The following is a 17546-nucleotide window of genomic DNA, read 5'->3' as shown; positions in this document are numbered from 1 at the left end:
ACATAAAACAGAAGCAACTTCAATGAAGACTTTAAAAGCAGTCCACATCAAAAAAATCTTAAAAAAAAAAAAAGAAAAACAAAGACCAAGTTCAGTAGGCCTAGGAATAAGAAATGTAACTTACTTGGCGCAGGATGGAGTTCTTATGATCAGAGCTAAGCTTTTAGGTAGAAGAATAGGACTACAGGCCAAAAAGACAGTTATTCTAGAAAGTTATTTTTCCAAGTTAGTGATAATGTTCATTTTAAGAATGAAGATGTAACACGATAAGCATTCAGATCTAAGCTATGCAATATGATAGCCACTAGGCATGTGTGGCTACATACATGTAAATTTAAATTAAGTAAACTTATTTAGTTTAATTAAAAATTAGTCCCTCAGTCAAGGGCTGAAGAGTGACATGTGATTAGTGACTACGTACGAGACAGCACAACTACAGAACATTTTTGCCAACGCTGAAAGTTCTAGTTGGAAACCACCGGTCCAAACATAAAAACAGATTTTTGTATCAGAGGATCAAAAATCAGGCTGGCATATAGAAGTCTGTAATAGTAACTGCATGAAGACAAAGAGCAATTGTACAGAGATTAGAAGGTAAAATGTGTGACCTCTGAATTCTGTACTTGGCCAAGTTGTTCTTCGTGGTGGAAAGTAATATAAAGACAGTCGTAGATGTAAACAAAGATGTGAAAATTTTAAATATTGTCCCGTAGAATCCAGAGCAGTGTTTCAACCCTTTTTTCCCCATCATTGCTCCCCTGTAGCGCCTAACAAGCCATTTTTTCCCTCATACTCGTTAGTTGCTCAGGTATTTAATACCCAGATGTGCACTGTGGCACTTTGAAAGGCCACACACCACTGCAATAGCTAAGCTTCTCTTGCTCTCCTCGCCAAGACACACATTTCGCCCTGTTGAGAAAGCATGCTCGAGGAATGTACACGTAGAGCTCTAAAGCCTAGATTGGATCTACAAGTCTAAGAAGCTCACATTAGGAAATAATAATTTTCATATATCACATTGATCAGAGGCCTGATCACCGTGGCATATGAGTATCCTATAATCAGACATTTATTTGATAAGGTTTCATATTAATTACCAATAAAATGACTTAGAGAAATAGGAATTGAGGGATACTTTCTGCACTTAATAACATCAATTCAAACCAATCGTCACCAACATTTTTAATGGTGAAACACTATATAGTGTTAAACCTTCTACAGGTCTAGGCCTTAACATGTTCCAGAAGTGCCCACTAATGCAAAGATAAAAGAACCAAGGCATGCTGACTGTAGGGGAGAAAAGAGCTGTATTATTTTCAGATCATATAACGATGTACCTACAAATATTGTTGTACTGACCAGATATAAAATTAATATTCTAAAATATTAGACTTATTTAGCAAAAACCAAGAAAATGGGGAAAGAGGTCCTATTTGCAACAGTAAATGCCATAGACGTGTCTATAAGATAGCTTAGCAAAACCTGTAAAAATTATATTGGATGTGTGAGGAAGAAGAAACCAACCAAACAAAACCCCCACAAATTCTGACCTATAAATCTCAAAACACTGGGCGATTTAACGCACACGTTCTTAAAGGGATGGGGAGATGTTGTCGGCAATGGGGAGGAAATTGGTTCTGAGGAGGTGAAAACATCTAAGTCAACAGGTAGAGTGTGTGTCTGTGGAATTAAAAATCCATGGAGAGTTAGGCAACTGGGATAAAGAAATCCAAAAAAGCTCCAAAGGGAGCAATAAGAAAAACAGTCCCTCAAGAAACACACGTTTAAGAAAAACTGTAATAAGGATGTGTGTTTTTCCCATATGAAAAACTGGAAATTGTAAAGGTATGGACTCTCAACAGAAAGTTACAGTTTTAATGGAATTCCAATAAAAATATGAATGGGCTTAAAAATTGTCAAGTGATACTGAAATTCACCTGGGAGAAAAAAATGCTGAGATTACTAAGATAATACTGGGAAGAAAAGCTAAATGATATGAATATTTACCCCAAAACTGCAATAATTAAGAGTGTGGTACCCCTGGCGCCAGTATACACATTCAGATCAACCTAGAAAGTCCCAAATAATTATTTTATCATCCTTACGTAACTGAGGAAGAGATTTATTATTCAGTAAGAGATTCTGGAATTATCAGTCAACTATTTGGATAAAAACATTAAGTTAAAGCTTTCTCTCATACCATACCCAAGTTGTATTCTAGACAGATTAAAGAACTAAAACACTCAAACTACAGCAATGCAAACATCGTATATACCTGAAAGAAAAAAGTACGTGGAATATTTTCCTGATTTGATGGTAGAGAGAGCTTTTCAACAACAACAAAAAATACTGAAGACGTAGTATAAAACAATTGTAAATTTGGCCAAATAATAAAAATATATACACTAAAGAATTTCCATAAACAGTAACAAAATGAAAACAAGCTCTGAAAGATATTTGCGGTAGTTTTCATGTATGATAAAGAGTTACTATCCTTGATAATTAAAGAGCTTCCATGCATCATAAGGCTAATAATATGAGAATGCAGCTTAGTAATGGCCATTAGGAATAATAAGCAACTCTTTTCTTAAAAATTTATTCGTTCTATTTATTTATTTTCGGCTGCGTTGGGTCTTCGTTGCTTTGCGTGGGCTTTTCTCTAGTTGCAGAGAGCAGGGGCTACTCTTCCTTGCGGTGCACAGGCTTCTCACTGCGGTGGCTTCTCTTGTTGTGCAGCACCGGCTCTAGGCACACGGGCTTCAATAGTTGTGGCACATGGGCTCTAGAGCACAGGCTCAGTAGTTGTGGCGCACAGGCTTAGTTACTCCGCGGCATGTGGGATCTTCCTGGATCCTGCACTGGCAGGTGGATTCTTAACTACTGTGCCACCAGGGAAGCCCATAACAAGCAATTCTTAAAAGAAAGGCAAATGAATACTAAGCTTATGAAAAACATGTTAATTCACCATGAGCTCAAGAAATGCAGATGAAAATTTAAATGGAATTTTTTTCTTCTCTCAATTGGCAATGACTAACCAAAAACACTTGGTATCTGGGGCTTTCGGGGATAAATGACTCTTGCATACACTGCTGGACAGACTGCAGACTGGTGTAGTCTCCCTTGGGACAGGGCGTTTGGCTTTTAAAAGTATGTCTCTCTTTTAACTCAATTCTTCCAGATTTTTATTCAGAGTAATACTTCAGGATATGTGCAATGTTGACGTACAGGAACATTCATTGGAATGTTAATCATAATAATGGAAAATTAGAAACATTATGTTTAGCAATAGGAAAGGAATTCATCATAGTATGTCTGTATGATGGAATAGTAAACTGTCATGAAATAGCCTATTTTGGAAGGCTAATCACGTGAGCCGAAATTCTCAATGTACAATAATTACAAATAGTAGACAACGACACCCCATTTTAAAAACTGCATACGTACACAGAAAGGTAAGGAATGAGCTACGTAAAGTTACTAATAGTGCTTATCTCTCGGTGGTGGATATAAGGGCAATTTCTTCTTTTTGCTTTCCTGTAATTTAAAATTTTTGTTCAACAGTCATTTATTAATCTAGATAGATCAGGTGAAAGTCCATTAATGTTATGATTCAAAATCCATTCCTTTGCAGGATCCTGGCTCCAACTCATCTGCAATGTTACCGGCCAGTTAAGTAACTTTGTCTACTGGAGGTGGAATGGGTCAGGAATTAAGGAATATGAGCCTATGATGATGGAAGAGTTTACATAGTAAGTATGCCAAGAGCCAGACATTTTGGTATTAAATTCCATGTCATACGTTATATAACCGTTTTGATTGAATCTAGTGGCCGTGATCGAGTTGGTCATTGATTGGTCCTTAACCCTTTGCTGCCCATATTGAGTTTTGCTAAGCTCAGCAGGATTCATAAGATCTTGTCCAATGAAGGTGACGATACATGTCATTATGGTACAAATTCCAGACCCCTTGGAAGGCTTTCTCTTAAATTCAGTTAAAAATGTTGCAGCATTCCCATGAAGCAATTGTCCTGAATTATCCTTCATGTCATTCCATTTTTAAAGTAGTTTAGAAAAGACTCATTAATTGTGGCCAAGAATCAGGCACTCCCCTGCTCAGGTCTCTGATGGCGTCCTATTACTTCTTAGCATCACCTGCAAACCCTTTCCCATCTGTCCCAATCTACCCTTGTTTCATATATTCTTCGTGCCCCATGGAGACCAGAATGCCTAGGTCCCCATTTTCCTTCTTGGAAGCTGGTAATTTTAATTTTATTTCTCTGTGCTACTGGGTCTTTTACTAACAGTGGTCTTAGGGCTATGAAACATCAGATCAGTCTTGCTAAAAGCCTGATTCTTATACCTGTGCTTAGGGCTGGTGATTATTTCTGCTGTAACGATAAACCAGGGATGCTTATCGTATCTATAATTGATGCCATTTATACAATTCTGTTACTCTTTTGAACAGCGTGCAGAATCCTTTAAACAAAAGAAAGAGTGCGGTCATCGCACGGCTTAATATTACAGCAGTGGAAAGTAAATTTTTTCTACATCCATTTATCTGTTTAGCCAAGAATACAGAAGGAAGGAGTACAGCATATATCCAATTAATACATCCAGGTAAACAACACAGCTGTTTATTTGAAATGCAATTTTGTTTTCCTGTAGTAAGATTTCATGACCTTGAGGTTTACAATGCTATTTCCTCTGCCCAGAATGCTCTTAGATTCCTCTTAACCTGGGGACTGCCGTTCCTTTTTCACTTCCCAGCTGAACTATATCTTCTTCTAGGAGGTTGTGCTGTCCTGCTGCCTACTCTTAACCCCTCTCTCTGCCCCGTAGAGCCTCTGCTATGCATGTCCATATCTATCTTAGTTTTCTTTACTTGAATATAAATTCTGTGATGTTGCAGATAATTACTAATCGTTCTATTTCCAGAGCTAATAGCAACTTAAGTCTGGTCATCCTCGGTACCTAATGAATAGTTTTAGGTAAAGCACTACATGATGAATGCACAGGGGAAGCCTAAATATCCACTTTCCAGACAGGATGTCAGAAGTTACTGGTTTTCATGAATTCTGTAATCAAACACAATATTGGCAGTATTTGTGTTTCTGCTCACTGATTCATTTTTCTGCCTCACTTATTCTGCCATTGATCCCTTCTACTGTATTTTTCATTTAAAGTTATGGTATTCAACTCTGGTTGCCTCTATATTTTCTAACTTTGTGTTCAGAACGTCTTATAGCTTTTTGCTCTGTGCATCCATTCTTTCCCCAAGTTCTTGGATCATCTTTACGATCATTATATTGAACTTGAACTCTTTCTTGGGTAGATTGCCTGTCTCCACTTCATTTAGTTGTTTTGCTGGGGTTTTATCTTGTTCCTTCGTCTGGAATGTATTCCTTTGCTGTCTCATTTTGTTAACTTTCTATTTGTATTTTTATGTATATGGAAGATTAGTTATGTTTCTTGGTCTTGGAGAAGTGGCCCTCTGTAGGGGATGTCCTGGGTGTCAGTACACTCCCCTCTTGCTACCCAGTGGCCTGGGACCAGCTGGTCCCAGGGTAGCTTCTGACCTGTTTGTGTACTCAGTTCCACAGGCTGTGGGATGATAGTTTTCTTGCTTCTGGGGGGTGAGGCTGGTTTAGGGGCTTATGCAGGCTTCCTGGTAGGAGGGGCCAGTGCCTGACCACTGGTGGGTGCCGCTGGGGCTTGGCCCTCTGGGGGGCAGGGCCGTGTCAAGGGGAACATCTAGAGCTGGCTGTGGGCTCAGGAAGTCTTTAGGCAGCCTGTCTGCTGATGGGTGGGGCTGTGCTCCTGCCCTGGGTGGTCGTTTGGCCTGATGCAGTCCAGCACTGGAGCCTACAGGCTGTTGCAGGAGGCCAGGTCTTGGTGCCAAAGACCCAAGCAAGATATCTGCCTCTATCAAGAGTTCACGCAGATGAACACTCCCAGATATGTCTGCCACCAGCTTTTGTGATCCCAGAGAGAGCCACAGCTGCCGCCTGCCCAGCAGACCCTCCAAACGAGCAGGTAATGACTCCTATGGAGTCACTGCTTTTGCCCTGGGTTTTGGTGTGCACAAGACCTTGTGTGCCCTCCAAGAGTGGAATCTCTTTCCCCCAGTCCTGCGGAGCTCCTGCAGTGAAGCCCCATGGGCCTTCAAAGCCAAATGCTCTGGGGGCTCTTCCTCCTGATGCCAGACTCCTAGGTCAGGGAGCCTGATGTGGGGCTCAGAGTTCTCATGCCTGTGGGAGAACTTCTGCAATATAATTATTCTCCAGTTTGTGGGTTGCCCACCCGGGTGGTATGGGATTTGATTATATTGCGAGTGTGCCCCTCATACCATCTCATCATGATTTCTTCTTTAATTCCTTGGATGTAGAATGTCATTTTTGGTAGGTTCCACTCTTTTATAGATGGTGGTTCAGCAGTTAGTTGTGATTTTGGTGTGCTCGTGAGAGGAGGGGAACTCAAGGTCCTTCTACTCTGCCATCAAAGGCTTCAGTGATTCCTCATGGCCTACTGGATATTTCAGGCCTCTTACGGACTCCTTCAAGTGTTATTCAGCTTTCTCCCCCTCCTCATTTCACTGATACTCTGCAGCATTTGCCAACTCTCCTTAAAATTCTACTCTTTGCTTCTTGTACTTTCTCTTACTTCATTGTACCCTTATTTCCTTTGCTGTCTCCTTTTCTTTTTCATTGCACTAAAATTATTTTCCTCACAATTTCGCCATTAGAGTTCCTTATTTGCTCCATTAATAGTCTGTAAAATTGGTCTTGAGACCACTTATTTTCAGAATCATATAGGTTGCTTTTAAAAGTTCAGACTTATCAACCTACATGGGGCTGCAAAGTTAGATTAGGAAGACCCAGTGGTGGAAGCCACTGCTAAAGAACAGAAAAAAGAATGAGAAATATGAGGACAGTTTACAAGACCTTGGGGACAATGTCAAATGCACCAATTATAGGGGTCCCAGAAGGAGAAGAGAGAGAGAAAGGACCTGAGAAAATAATTGAAGAGATAATAGCTGAAATTTTCCCTAACATGGGAAAGTAAACAGTCACCCAATTCCAGGAAGCACAGAGAGTCCCATACAGGATTAAAATCAAGGAGGAACATGCTGAGACACATAGTAATCAAACTGACAAAAATTAATGATAAAATATTAAAAGCAACAAGGGAAAAGCAGAAAATAACATACAAGGGAAACCACATAAGCTTATCAGTTGGTTTTTCATCAGAAACTCTGTAGGCCAGAAGGGAGTGGCACTGTATTTTTACAATGATGTAATGGAAAAACCTACCACCAAGAATAATCTACACAGCAAGTTTATTCTTCAGATTTGATGGAGAAATCAAAAGCTTTACAGATAAGTAAAAGCTAAAAGAATTCAGTACCACCAAGCCAGCTTTACAAAACATGCTAAAGGAACTTCTATAAGCAGAAAAGGAAAGGCACAACTAGAAACAAGAAAATTATGTAACGGGAAAGCTTACCAGTAAAGGAAAACATACAGTAAAGGCAGGAAATCATAGACACACAAAGATATGAAAACCAGTAATCATGAGGAGAGTACAAATGCAGGATATTTAAAATGCATTTGAAATTAAGAGATCAGCAACTTAATACAACAATGTATATATATAGCCTGCTATACCAAGACCTCATGTTAACCACAAACCAAAAATCTACAATAGATATACACATAAAAAAGGAAACTAACACTAGAGGTAGTCATCAAATCACAAGAGAAGAGAACAAAAGAGGAAAAGAAAAAAAAAAGTCCTACCAAAACAAATCCAGAACAATGAACAAAATGGCAATAAGAACATACAGACTGGCTGAATGGATACAAAAACAAGACCCATCTATACATATATCATCTACCAGAGACCCACTTCAGATCTAGAGATATATACAGACTGAAACTGAGGGAATGGAAAAAGATATACCATGCAAATGGAAATCAAAAGAAAGCTGGTGTAGCAATTCTCATATCAGACAAAGTAGACTTTAAATTAAAGACTGTTACAAGAGACAAAGAAGGACACTACATAATGATCAAGGGATCAATCCAAGAAGAAGATTTAACAATTGTAACTATATATGCACCTAGCATAGAAGGAGCACCTCTATATCTAAGGAGAATGTTATCAGCTATAAAAGGAGAAATTGACAGTAAGGCAATAATAGTGGGGGACTTTAACACCCTACTTACATCAATGGACAGATCATCCAGACTGAGCATCAATCAGGAAACTCAGGCCTTACATGGCACAGTAGACCAGATGGACTTAATTATAAGAGCATTCCGTCTGAAAGCAGGGAATACACATTCTTTTCAAGTGCATATGGAACATTCTCCAGGATAGATCACATGTTGGGCCACAAAGCAAGCCTTGGTAAATTTAAGAAAATGGAAATCATATCAAGCATCGTTTCCAACCACAACACTGAGATTAGAAATCAACTACAAGAAAAAAACTGCAAAAACCACAAATATGTGGAGGCTATATAATATGCTACTAAAGAACCAATGGATCACCTGAAGAAATCAAAGAGGAAATAAGAAAAAAAAACCCTAGAGACAAATGAAAAAAACATGTCCATCCAAAACCTCTGGGATGCAGCAAAGGCAGTTCTAAAAGGGGAGTTTATAGTGATACAATCTTAGGAAACAAGAAAAATCTCAAATAACCTAATCTAATACCTAAAGTAACTACAGGAAGAAGAACAAACAAAACCCAAAGTTAGTAGAAGGAAAGAAATCATAAAGATCAGAACAGAAGTAAAGAAAATTGATAAACCTTTAGCCAGACTCATCAAGAAAAAAGGGAGATGGCCCAAAGTAATAAAATTAGAAACAAAAAAGAAGTTACAACTGACACTGCAGAAATACAGTGTCATAAGAGGATCATAAGAGACTACAACAACTAGCTATATGCCAATAAGATGGACAACCTAGAGGAAGGAACACTTCCAAATGCATTCTATGAGGCCCCCATCACACTGATACCAAAACCAGACAAAGATGCCACAAAAAAAGAACATTACAGGCCAATATCAGTGATGAATATAAATGCAAACATCCTCAAAAAATACTAGCAAACCAAATCCAACAATACATTAAAAGGATCATACACCATGATCAAATGGGATTTATCCCAGGGATGCAAGGGTTTTTCAGTATCCACAAATCAATCAGTGTGATTGATTTTAATCACATTAACAAATTGAAGAATAAAAACCATATGATCATCTCAATAGATGCAGAAGAAGCTTTTGACAAAATTCAACACCCATTTATGATAAAAACTCTCCAGAAAGTGGGCATAGAGGGAACATAATAAAAGTCATATATGACAAACCCACAGCTAACATTATAATCAACACTGAAAAGCTGAAAGCATTTCCTCTAAGATTTCCTCAGGAACAGTACAAGGATGCCCGCTCTTGCCACTTTTATTCAACTTAATTTTAGGATTCCTAGCCAGAGCAATCAGAGAAGAAAAAGAAATAAAAGGAAACCAAATTGGAAAAGAGGTAAAACTGTCACTGTTTGCAGATGACATGATACTGTACATAGAAAATGCTAAAGATGCTACCAGAAAACTACTAGAGCTCATCAGTGAATTTGGTAAAGTTGCAGGATAGAAAATACACAGAAATCTCTTGCATTTCTATACACTAACAATAGATCAGAAACAAATTAAGGAAACAATGCCATTTATCATCACATCAAAAAGAATAAAACACCTAGGAATAAACGTACCTAAGGAGGCAAAAGAACTGTACCCCGAAAACTATCAGACACTGATGAAAGAATTTGAAAATGACACAAACAGATGGAAAGATATACCATGTTCTTAGATTGGAAGAATCAATATTTTCAAACTGACTGTACTACTCCAGGTAATCTACAGATTCAATGAAATCCCTATCAAACTACCAATGGCATTTTTCACAGAACTAGAACAAAAAATTTTTAAATCTCTATGGAAACAGAAAAGACCCTGAATAGCCAGAGCAATCTTGAGAAAGAAAAACAGCTGGAGGAATCAGGCTCTCTGGCTTCAGACTATACTGAAAAGCTACAATCATCAAAACAGTATGGTACTGTCACAAAAACAGAAATATAGATCAATGGAACAGGATAGAAAGCCCAGAAATAAACCCACACACCTGTGGTCAAAGGAAGCAATAATATACAGTGGAGAAAAGACAATCTCATCAATAAGTGGTGCTGGGAAAACTGGACAGCTACATGTAAAAGAACATTCTTTAACACCCTATACAAAAATAAACTCAAAATGGATTAAAAACCTAAATGTAAGGCCAGATACTATAAAACTCCTAGAGGAAAATATAGGCAGAACATTCTTTGACATAAATCACAGCAATATTTTTCCCAATCCATCTTCTAGATGCCAATAAAAGCAAAACCAAATGAGACCTAAGTAAACTTTAAAAGCTTTTGCACAGCAAATGAAACCATAAACAAAGTGAGAAGATGACCTATAGAACTGGAGAAGTTATTTGCAAATGATGCCTCTGACAAGGGATTAATCTCCAAAATACACAAATAGTCATACAACTCAATAATAACAAAAAAACCCAATCAAAAAATGTGCAGAAGACCTAAATAGACATTTTTCCAAAGAAGACGTACAGATAGCCAACAGGCACATGAAAAAATGCTCAACATCACTAATTATTAGAGAAATCAAAACTACAATGAGGTGTCACCTCATTCTTGTCAAAATGGCCATCATCAAAACATCTACAAATAAATAATAAATGCTGGAGAGGGAATGGAGAAAAGGGAACCCTCATATGCTGTTGGTAAGATTGAAAATTGGTACAGCCACTATAGAGAACAGTATGGTGGTTCCTTAGAAAACTAAAAATAGAGTTACCATATGATCCTGCAATCCCACTTCTGGGCATATATCCAGGGAAAACTATGATTCAAAAAGATACATGCACCCCAATGTTCCTAACAGCACTATTTAACAATGGAAGCAACCTAAATGTCTATCAACAGATGAATGGATAAAGAAGATGTGGTATATATTTGCGATAAAATGTTACTCTGCCATAAATAGAATAATTCCATTTGTATCAACATGGATAGACCTAGAGATTATCATACTAAGTGAAGTAGACCAAACAGAGAAAGACAAATATATGTTATCGCTTATATGTGGAATCTAAAAAAAAAAAAAGATACAAATGAACTTGTTTACAAAACAGAAATAGACACACAGACATAGCAAACAAACTTATGGTTCCCAAAGTTGGAAGGGGAGGGGGGGATAAATTAGGAGCTGGGGATTAACATATATATACTAATATATATAAAATAGATAACCAACAAGAACATACTGTATAGCACAAGGAACTATATTCAATATTTTGTAATAACCTATAAGGGGAAAAAATCTGAAAAAGAACATATATATATATATATATATATATATACACACATCTAACTGAATTATATATTTTATTTGTATATATAACTGAATCACTTTGCTGTACACCTGAAACTAACGTGACATTATAAGTCAGCTATACTCCAATAAAAAAATCTTAAAGTGTTTGTGAAATATTTTAAGGTAATTTGTAGTTGAATTAAAATACGGTATTTATGAACGTGTACATGGAAGAAAATCTAAAAGAACCTATGGACAAACTATTAGAATTAATAGCTAAATGAATTTAGCACGATCACTAGTGTATATGTTTATATATAGTATTTCTATGTATTTCTGCAAATACCAACAACAAATAGAAATTAAGTTTAAAAAATAACATTTACAGTAGCATCTAAAACTATCAAATATTCAGTATATAGGAATAAATCCAGCAACAGCTGTTCAAAATCTGTGATACAAACTAAAAATACATTATCGAGATAAATTAAAGACCTAATAGATGGAGGGATATACAATATCCATGGATTGAAAGACTGAAATACTCAGTATTATAAATATGTTAGTTCCCTTCAAATTAATCTACAGATTCAAAACAGTTCCAATCAAAATCTCAGCAATATTTGTACAGGTGTGGGTGGGCATTTGTGTGGGCATGTTGTTGTGGGCACGTTTATCCTAAAGGTCATATTGGAAATGTAAAGGGCCAAGACTAGTCAAGGTGGTCTTGAATAAAAACAACAAATCGCAAAGATTTACACTTCAGATATCATGATCTTGTACAAAGCTACAGTAATTAAGACTGTAAATGTGAACTATCAGTTGGGCCAATCGGATATTGATCTATCTTGAGTTCCACTTCATAGCCAGTTCAACTGGAGATGGATCAATGACTGAAATTGGAAAAGCAACATAACAGAGCTTTCTGGATGCCTCCTTGGCCCTTGGCATTTAGAAGGCTCCTTCTTTCTCTCCTCTCCTCTCCCTTACCTCTCCGCATGAACTCCTCTGCAGTCATCAGATGAATAACTAGCATGTGAAGCTGGGAGGATGTGGAAGTGTGAAACACTGTCTGGCATCCCTAAACCCTTTTCTCCTTTCCTCCTGTCTTCAGCTTGCTCCACCTGACTCTCCTACTTTTGTAGAACTTTTGTAGGTTCTTGACTGACTCTGACTTTACTCATAGTCCTATGGAGTGCTCTATCCTATGGTCTTTGGTATTTTTTCTATGTTATTACATACGACTTATGTGAAGATTTAATACAACGCACCTTAGTTTTATACAGTATCCATTCTCAATGCCTTTGTACATCAGTATTCATTAATAAAAGATGATAATGAATGGGTTAATACTGTCTGGGATTTGGGATTACAGGCCAATCCCAAATATGGTTTCTCTGGGATGATAATGTTTAATTTGCTATGCTCAATTTTTAAATTCTTTGGGTTCTAATATTTTTTCCCCTCTTTTCTGCTGTAGTCCCTGACTTCCAGACGCCCACAATTGGTATATTTGTCATGTTAACATTGGTAATTACATGCTCTGTTTTCATCTATAAAGTCTTCAAGGTTGACATTGTGCTTTGGTACAGAGATTCTTTCTATGATTTTCTCCCCAAAAAAGGTACAATTTTGTATTCTATGCAGTATTTTCTTGTTGGGATAGTTAAGAGATGTAAAAGCTAACTAAGAGGGGTTTTATTTAAATTTTAAAATGAAATGTGGCATATACAAAATAACATAATTATACATAATTATAGTTTCTTAACCAAATAGACTGAATAGTATTATTTTCTAAGTTACTGCTCTGGTGTTCATCATGGTGGGATAAACAGGCATTTAGAGCATCTGCTGATAAATCCGGTTATTCAGAAGCTGTGGTTGAGGACTTGCTCTGTGCTGGGTAGAACACAGATCACCCCATGATTTGCCATCAAATGGAAGAAATGAAGTAATTTTCAGGCATCAGGGAAGCACTCTCTCTTTTGTTTAAACCTCACAGAAAACTAATACTACACTAATATATAAAAGGAAGAATGGATAGCATTCAGGGCTTAGACGTTTGGGGAAGATGAGAACAGTGAGATAAGGGTAGTTCCATACTGAGGGGTAAAGAATGTTTGCATATGAGGGGACCATCGAATAATATAAGAAGAACTTTGTAGTAAAACAGAATAAATGTAAACTTGTAAGAAGATGAACACTTTAAAAAGGCATTATACTTTTGGTGTTGTTGCTTCATACCATTGCACACAAAATTAATAATTCACTATGAAATGCATGTTTGCGATACTGACTTTACCAAATCTCATTTTTTTTTCTTTTGGTTCTAAATATATTGCATTTTCTCTTTAGCTTCAGATGGAAAGACGTATGATGCGTACATACTATGTCCAAAGACCCCTGGGGAAGGGTCCACCTCTAACTCAGATATTTTTGTGTTTAAAGTCTTACCTGAGGTCTTGGAAAAACAGTGTGGATATAAGCTCTTCATCAGTGGCCGAGATGACTATGTTGGGGAAAGTATGTATGCAGTGGAAAAAGTAATAGTCTTGTAAAACTAATTTAATTACGAAACTTGGGTTCCCTCTTTCTGGGTGTACATATCTGACAATTTTAAGAGCCTCTTAAGTGGTGCATGATGACGACTTTCATATTAAATGCAAAGTGTTTACTTTTCTCATATTCTTTTGGGGCAACAATTAACTAAGTTTTATTTCATTTTGGAAAACGTAACTAGTTAGATCCAGTAGTTACTTTACAGCTGATGGTAAAATAGGAGTGATATAGATCCAGTGGTTTAACAAGAAAGTTTATAAATTTCTACTTAAAGTACTCTGACCCCTGCTCACCTTTTGTGGGTCAGTTTTTGACCTATTCTATAAAATGAGAAACTCCTTCAATCTTAGGTAAGGCAAGAAAAAAAGAGCATTAGGAGACATAGGCCATGGGGTGGGAAGAACCTTGAGGGGTTTTGGTTCTGGAGGGAATGATTGTAAGTTGAAAGTTTACTTGCTGTGCTCCGTGTTTTTCAGGCATTGTGGAGGTTGCTAATGAAACCATAAAGAAAAGCAGAAGACTGATTATCATTTTGGCCCGAGAAATATCAGGATTCTGCTGGCTGGGGAATTCATCTGAAGAGCAGATAGCCATGTACAACGCTCTCATTCAGGAAGGAATTAAAGTTGTCCTGCTGGAGCTAGAGAAAATCCCAGACTATGAGAAAATGCCAGAATCCATTAAATTCATTAAGCAGAAACAGGGGGCCATACGCTGGTCAGGGGACATTAGAGAAGGGTCGCAGACTACGAACTCGAGGTTCTGGAAGAAGGTCAGGTACCACATGCCGGTCCAGCGGCAGCCGCCTTCAGCCAAGCACAAGCTGCTGTCCCCGGCCACTCAGCGGGACTCTAAGGAGAAACGGCCACTGGAGGTCCACGTGCCCCTCGGGTAGCAGAGAAGCTTGGTCAAGAGTTCCTTGGTGATTCCTGTCTTCAGGCATTGCAGGCGGGGCTGGGCCTCACTGACTTGTACAGTCATACCACACACCTGTGTAGTCCCTTATCCCTGAGGTCACCTAGAATTGGATTGTTAAGGGAGCAGTAAGTGGTGACAGTTGCCCTGTGGCCAGGGCAACTCAGAGCAGAGGGCTTGGGAAGTCCTTTAACAAGGCAGCAGATGCCCTGTCTGAATGTTTGAACTGCTGAGAAAAGGCACTGAGGCGGCAAACAAGAGGAATGAACGTGCAGGAAATCCCTTCTATAGACAGCTTTAGGAAGTCACCCACAGTCTGAGGGCAGGGCTGTGGCCCAGTCTGGGGACAGCAGGGTCACTGGTCCTCGAGCGGTTCTCTTGGACATTGCTGCAGGCACAGTGAGACCCGTACTTCCCAGGGAAATTAGACGCATTCTTGGAGAACTTTCCATTTGCCTTGCATTTCCCATACCCCTTGACGGCTGGCAGTCACTTTCCAAAGATGGAATTTTACTTCACAGACCTTTAAAACTGTCATTTCAATGAACAAAGGAATTCTCCAGTATTAGAAGGGTTTGCAATAACCTTAGCTTTCTGCAGGAGAGAGACAATTTCAAGAGCAAGAGTTGCAAAGAATTGATCCACCTCTTAATGCCTTCCCCCTGGAATGACCATTCGGTTCCACCTTATTCTTCTGCATTTTACTTGACTCGTACCTTCTTTGGAAGGACAACTTCCAAGTCACCTCCTCCTTATACTCTGTCATACACACACGGCCCCAGATGAACCATCTTTCCCACAATGCTGCTGTGATCTCATCCTGTCCTTACTAGAATACTTCCACCGGCTCCTCCTGGTTCAGGAGCTAAAGCCCATGTTCTCCCACTTAGCATCTCACCACCCCAACACAGCTGGACCCCTCTTGGTCCTGCTCTGCGAATCCCAAGTTGTGCACCTTCATACCTGCCCCCAGTGCCCCTCCATCTCTGCCTCTCCTTCCTGTCTCCTCACATTTTCTCCAGCTGGCCAGAATTTTACTGAAACTCAAAATTTACTCCAAGTCACTTCCTCCAAGAGATCTCCCCAAGAAACTGCCCTAAGGCACTTGCTCTCTTTTTCTCAGTCTGATTGTACTTATTGTTGGCTGTCACTTTATGGGAAGTTTGTTCTGTCTCCAGCTAAGGAGCCCTGCTCTCTGCAGGAGAGGTGTGGGTGTGTCTCTTTGTCAGAGGTGCCTTCAGAAGTAATTTGCACATATAACAGATTTGTGTAGTGCTTTATTGTTTAAAAATGTCCGCAGATTATCTTATCTAATTTTTGAAAATCTCTTTTAAGGTTTCCTCTAACCTCTTTCCTTTCAGGCCTTCCCCATTAATTAGATTTTACTGCACTATCTGATGGTAAATTTTTTGTTTGTTCTGGTCAGCCTGTTTAAGTTTGCAAATGCAATGAAGTGTTTCATTTCCAGTTGTTAAAACTGGCTTAGCAGAATTTTTATTTTCCCCCTTCTGCCTCTATTTTATTTGCAATGAAAGAAAGGGTATTGAGCCATTTTTTCAATGATATTTTTTGTAAATTATATTTGTACTGGTTAATGATGAAGGGTTTTTTTAAAACTTGTTTGTATAATTCTGTAGCAGATACCAAATATTTTTATATAGTAAGATGCCAGATTCATGTACAGCACATATCATTGATCAATGGACTGTATTTATTTTCCAATAAAATTGTCAAAACCTGGTATTGACCGTTCTCCTTCAAATCTGTTCCTTTGCCGGCCCTCTCCTGAGTTTACCTGCACACTCGCAGGTCCCATAGAGAGTGAGGACACTCTGCCTGGGGAGGTCAGAGACCATTAGCTAACCAATGAGGGCTGATTCCCCTTTGTAGCCTCAGCTGTACTCCATCTGTTTGCTTGCTCCTAAAATGGATTAAAATGTGAGTCTTCTTATTAACCCTTTACCAGTCCAAAAACTGATAAGGGCAACCATTGTATAGACTTTTACATTTTCACCAGAAGGCCAAGACCCAGCTCTGCCCACCAGTGGGCAGACACTGGCCCCTCCCACCCAGAAGCATGAACAAGCCTCTAGACGAGCCTCACCCACCAGATGCAAGAAAACAACAGTCCTGCAGCCTGTGGATATGAGTCCCCAAGCACAGGTCAGAACCCACCCTGGGACCAGCTGATCCCTGGCCCTTGGGTGAAGAAAGGGAGTGTACTGATGGGACACATAGGACATTCCCTACAGAGGTCCACTTCTCCAAGTTTGAGAAACATAACTAACCTTCCACATACATAAAAATGCAAACAAATTTAGATGAAATGAGAAGGCAGAGAAATATATTCCAGATGAAGGAACAAGATAAAACCCCAGAAGAACAACTAAGTGAAGTGGAGATATGAGAAGTAGTTCAGAGTACTGATCATAAAGATGATCCAAGAACACGGGAGAAGAACAGATGCACAGAGTAAGAAGCTACAAGAAGTTTTTAACAAAGAGTTAGAATGTATAGAGACAACCAGAGCTGAAGAATACAAAAACTGAAATGAAAAATGCACTAGAAGAAATCTATAGCAGAATAAATGAGGCAGAAAAACAGTAAGTGAGCTGGAAGACAGAGGGGTGG

At 38.6% G+C, this 17546-nt stretch overlaps 1 protein-coding gene across 5 annotated transcripts in view; it reads left to right on the top strand.

Annotated features, from left to right (window-relative positions):
* Positions 1–16656, top strand: part of IL1R1 (interleukin 1 receptor type 1) — an 87616-nt gene extending 70960 nt beyond the window's left edge. For 3 of the 5 annotated variants that reach the window (XM_004277735.3, XM_033401718.2, XM_049696078.1), the window contains 5 exons: positions 3632–3749; positions 4465–4616; positions 12922–13065; positions 13797–13964; positions 14477–16656. In XM_004277735.3, coding sequence (XP_004277783.1) covers positions 3632–3749; positions 4465–4616; positions 12922–13065; positions 13797–13964; positions 14477–14895 — 1001 coding nt within the window. In that variant the 3' untranslated portion in view covers positions 14896–16656. Of the gene's footprint in view, positions 1–3631; positions 3750–4464; positions 4617–12921; positions 13066–13796; positions 13985–14476 lie in introns of all 5 variants that reach the window. The other 2 variants (XM_049696080.1, XM_049696079.1) reach the window with 2 other exon arrangements.
* The last annotated feature ends 890 nt before the right edge of the window (positions 16657–17546 follow it).

The sequence above is a fragment of the Orcinus orca genome, chromosome 13 (genome assembly GCF_937001465.1).
Source record: "Orcinus orca chromosome 13, mOrcOrc1.1, whole genome shotgun sequence".
In the NCBI taxonomy this organism is placed as follows: Eukaryota; Metazoa; Chordata; class Mammalia; order Artiodactyla; family Delphinidae; genus Orcinus; species Orcinus orca.
This window is presented reverse-complemented; position numbering and strand designations above follow the sequence as displayed.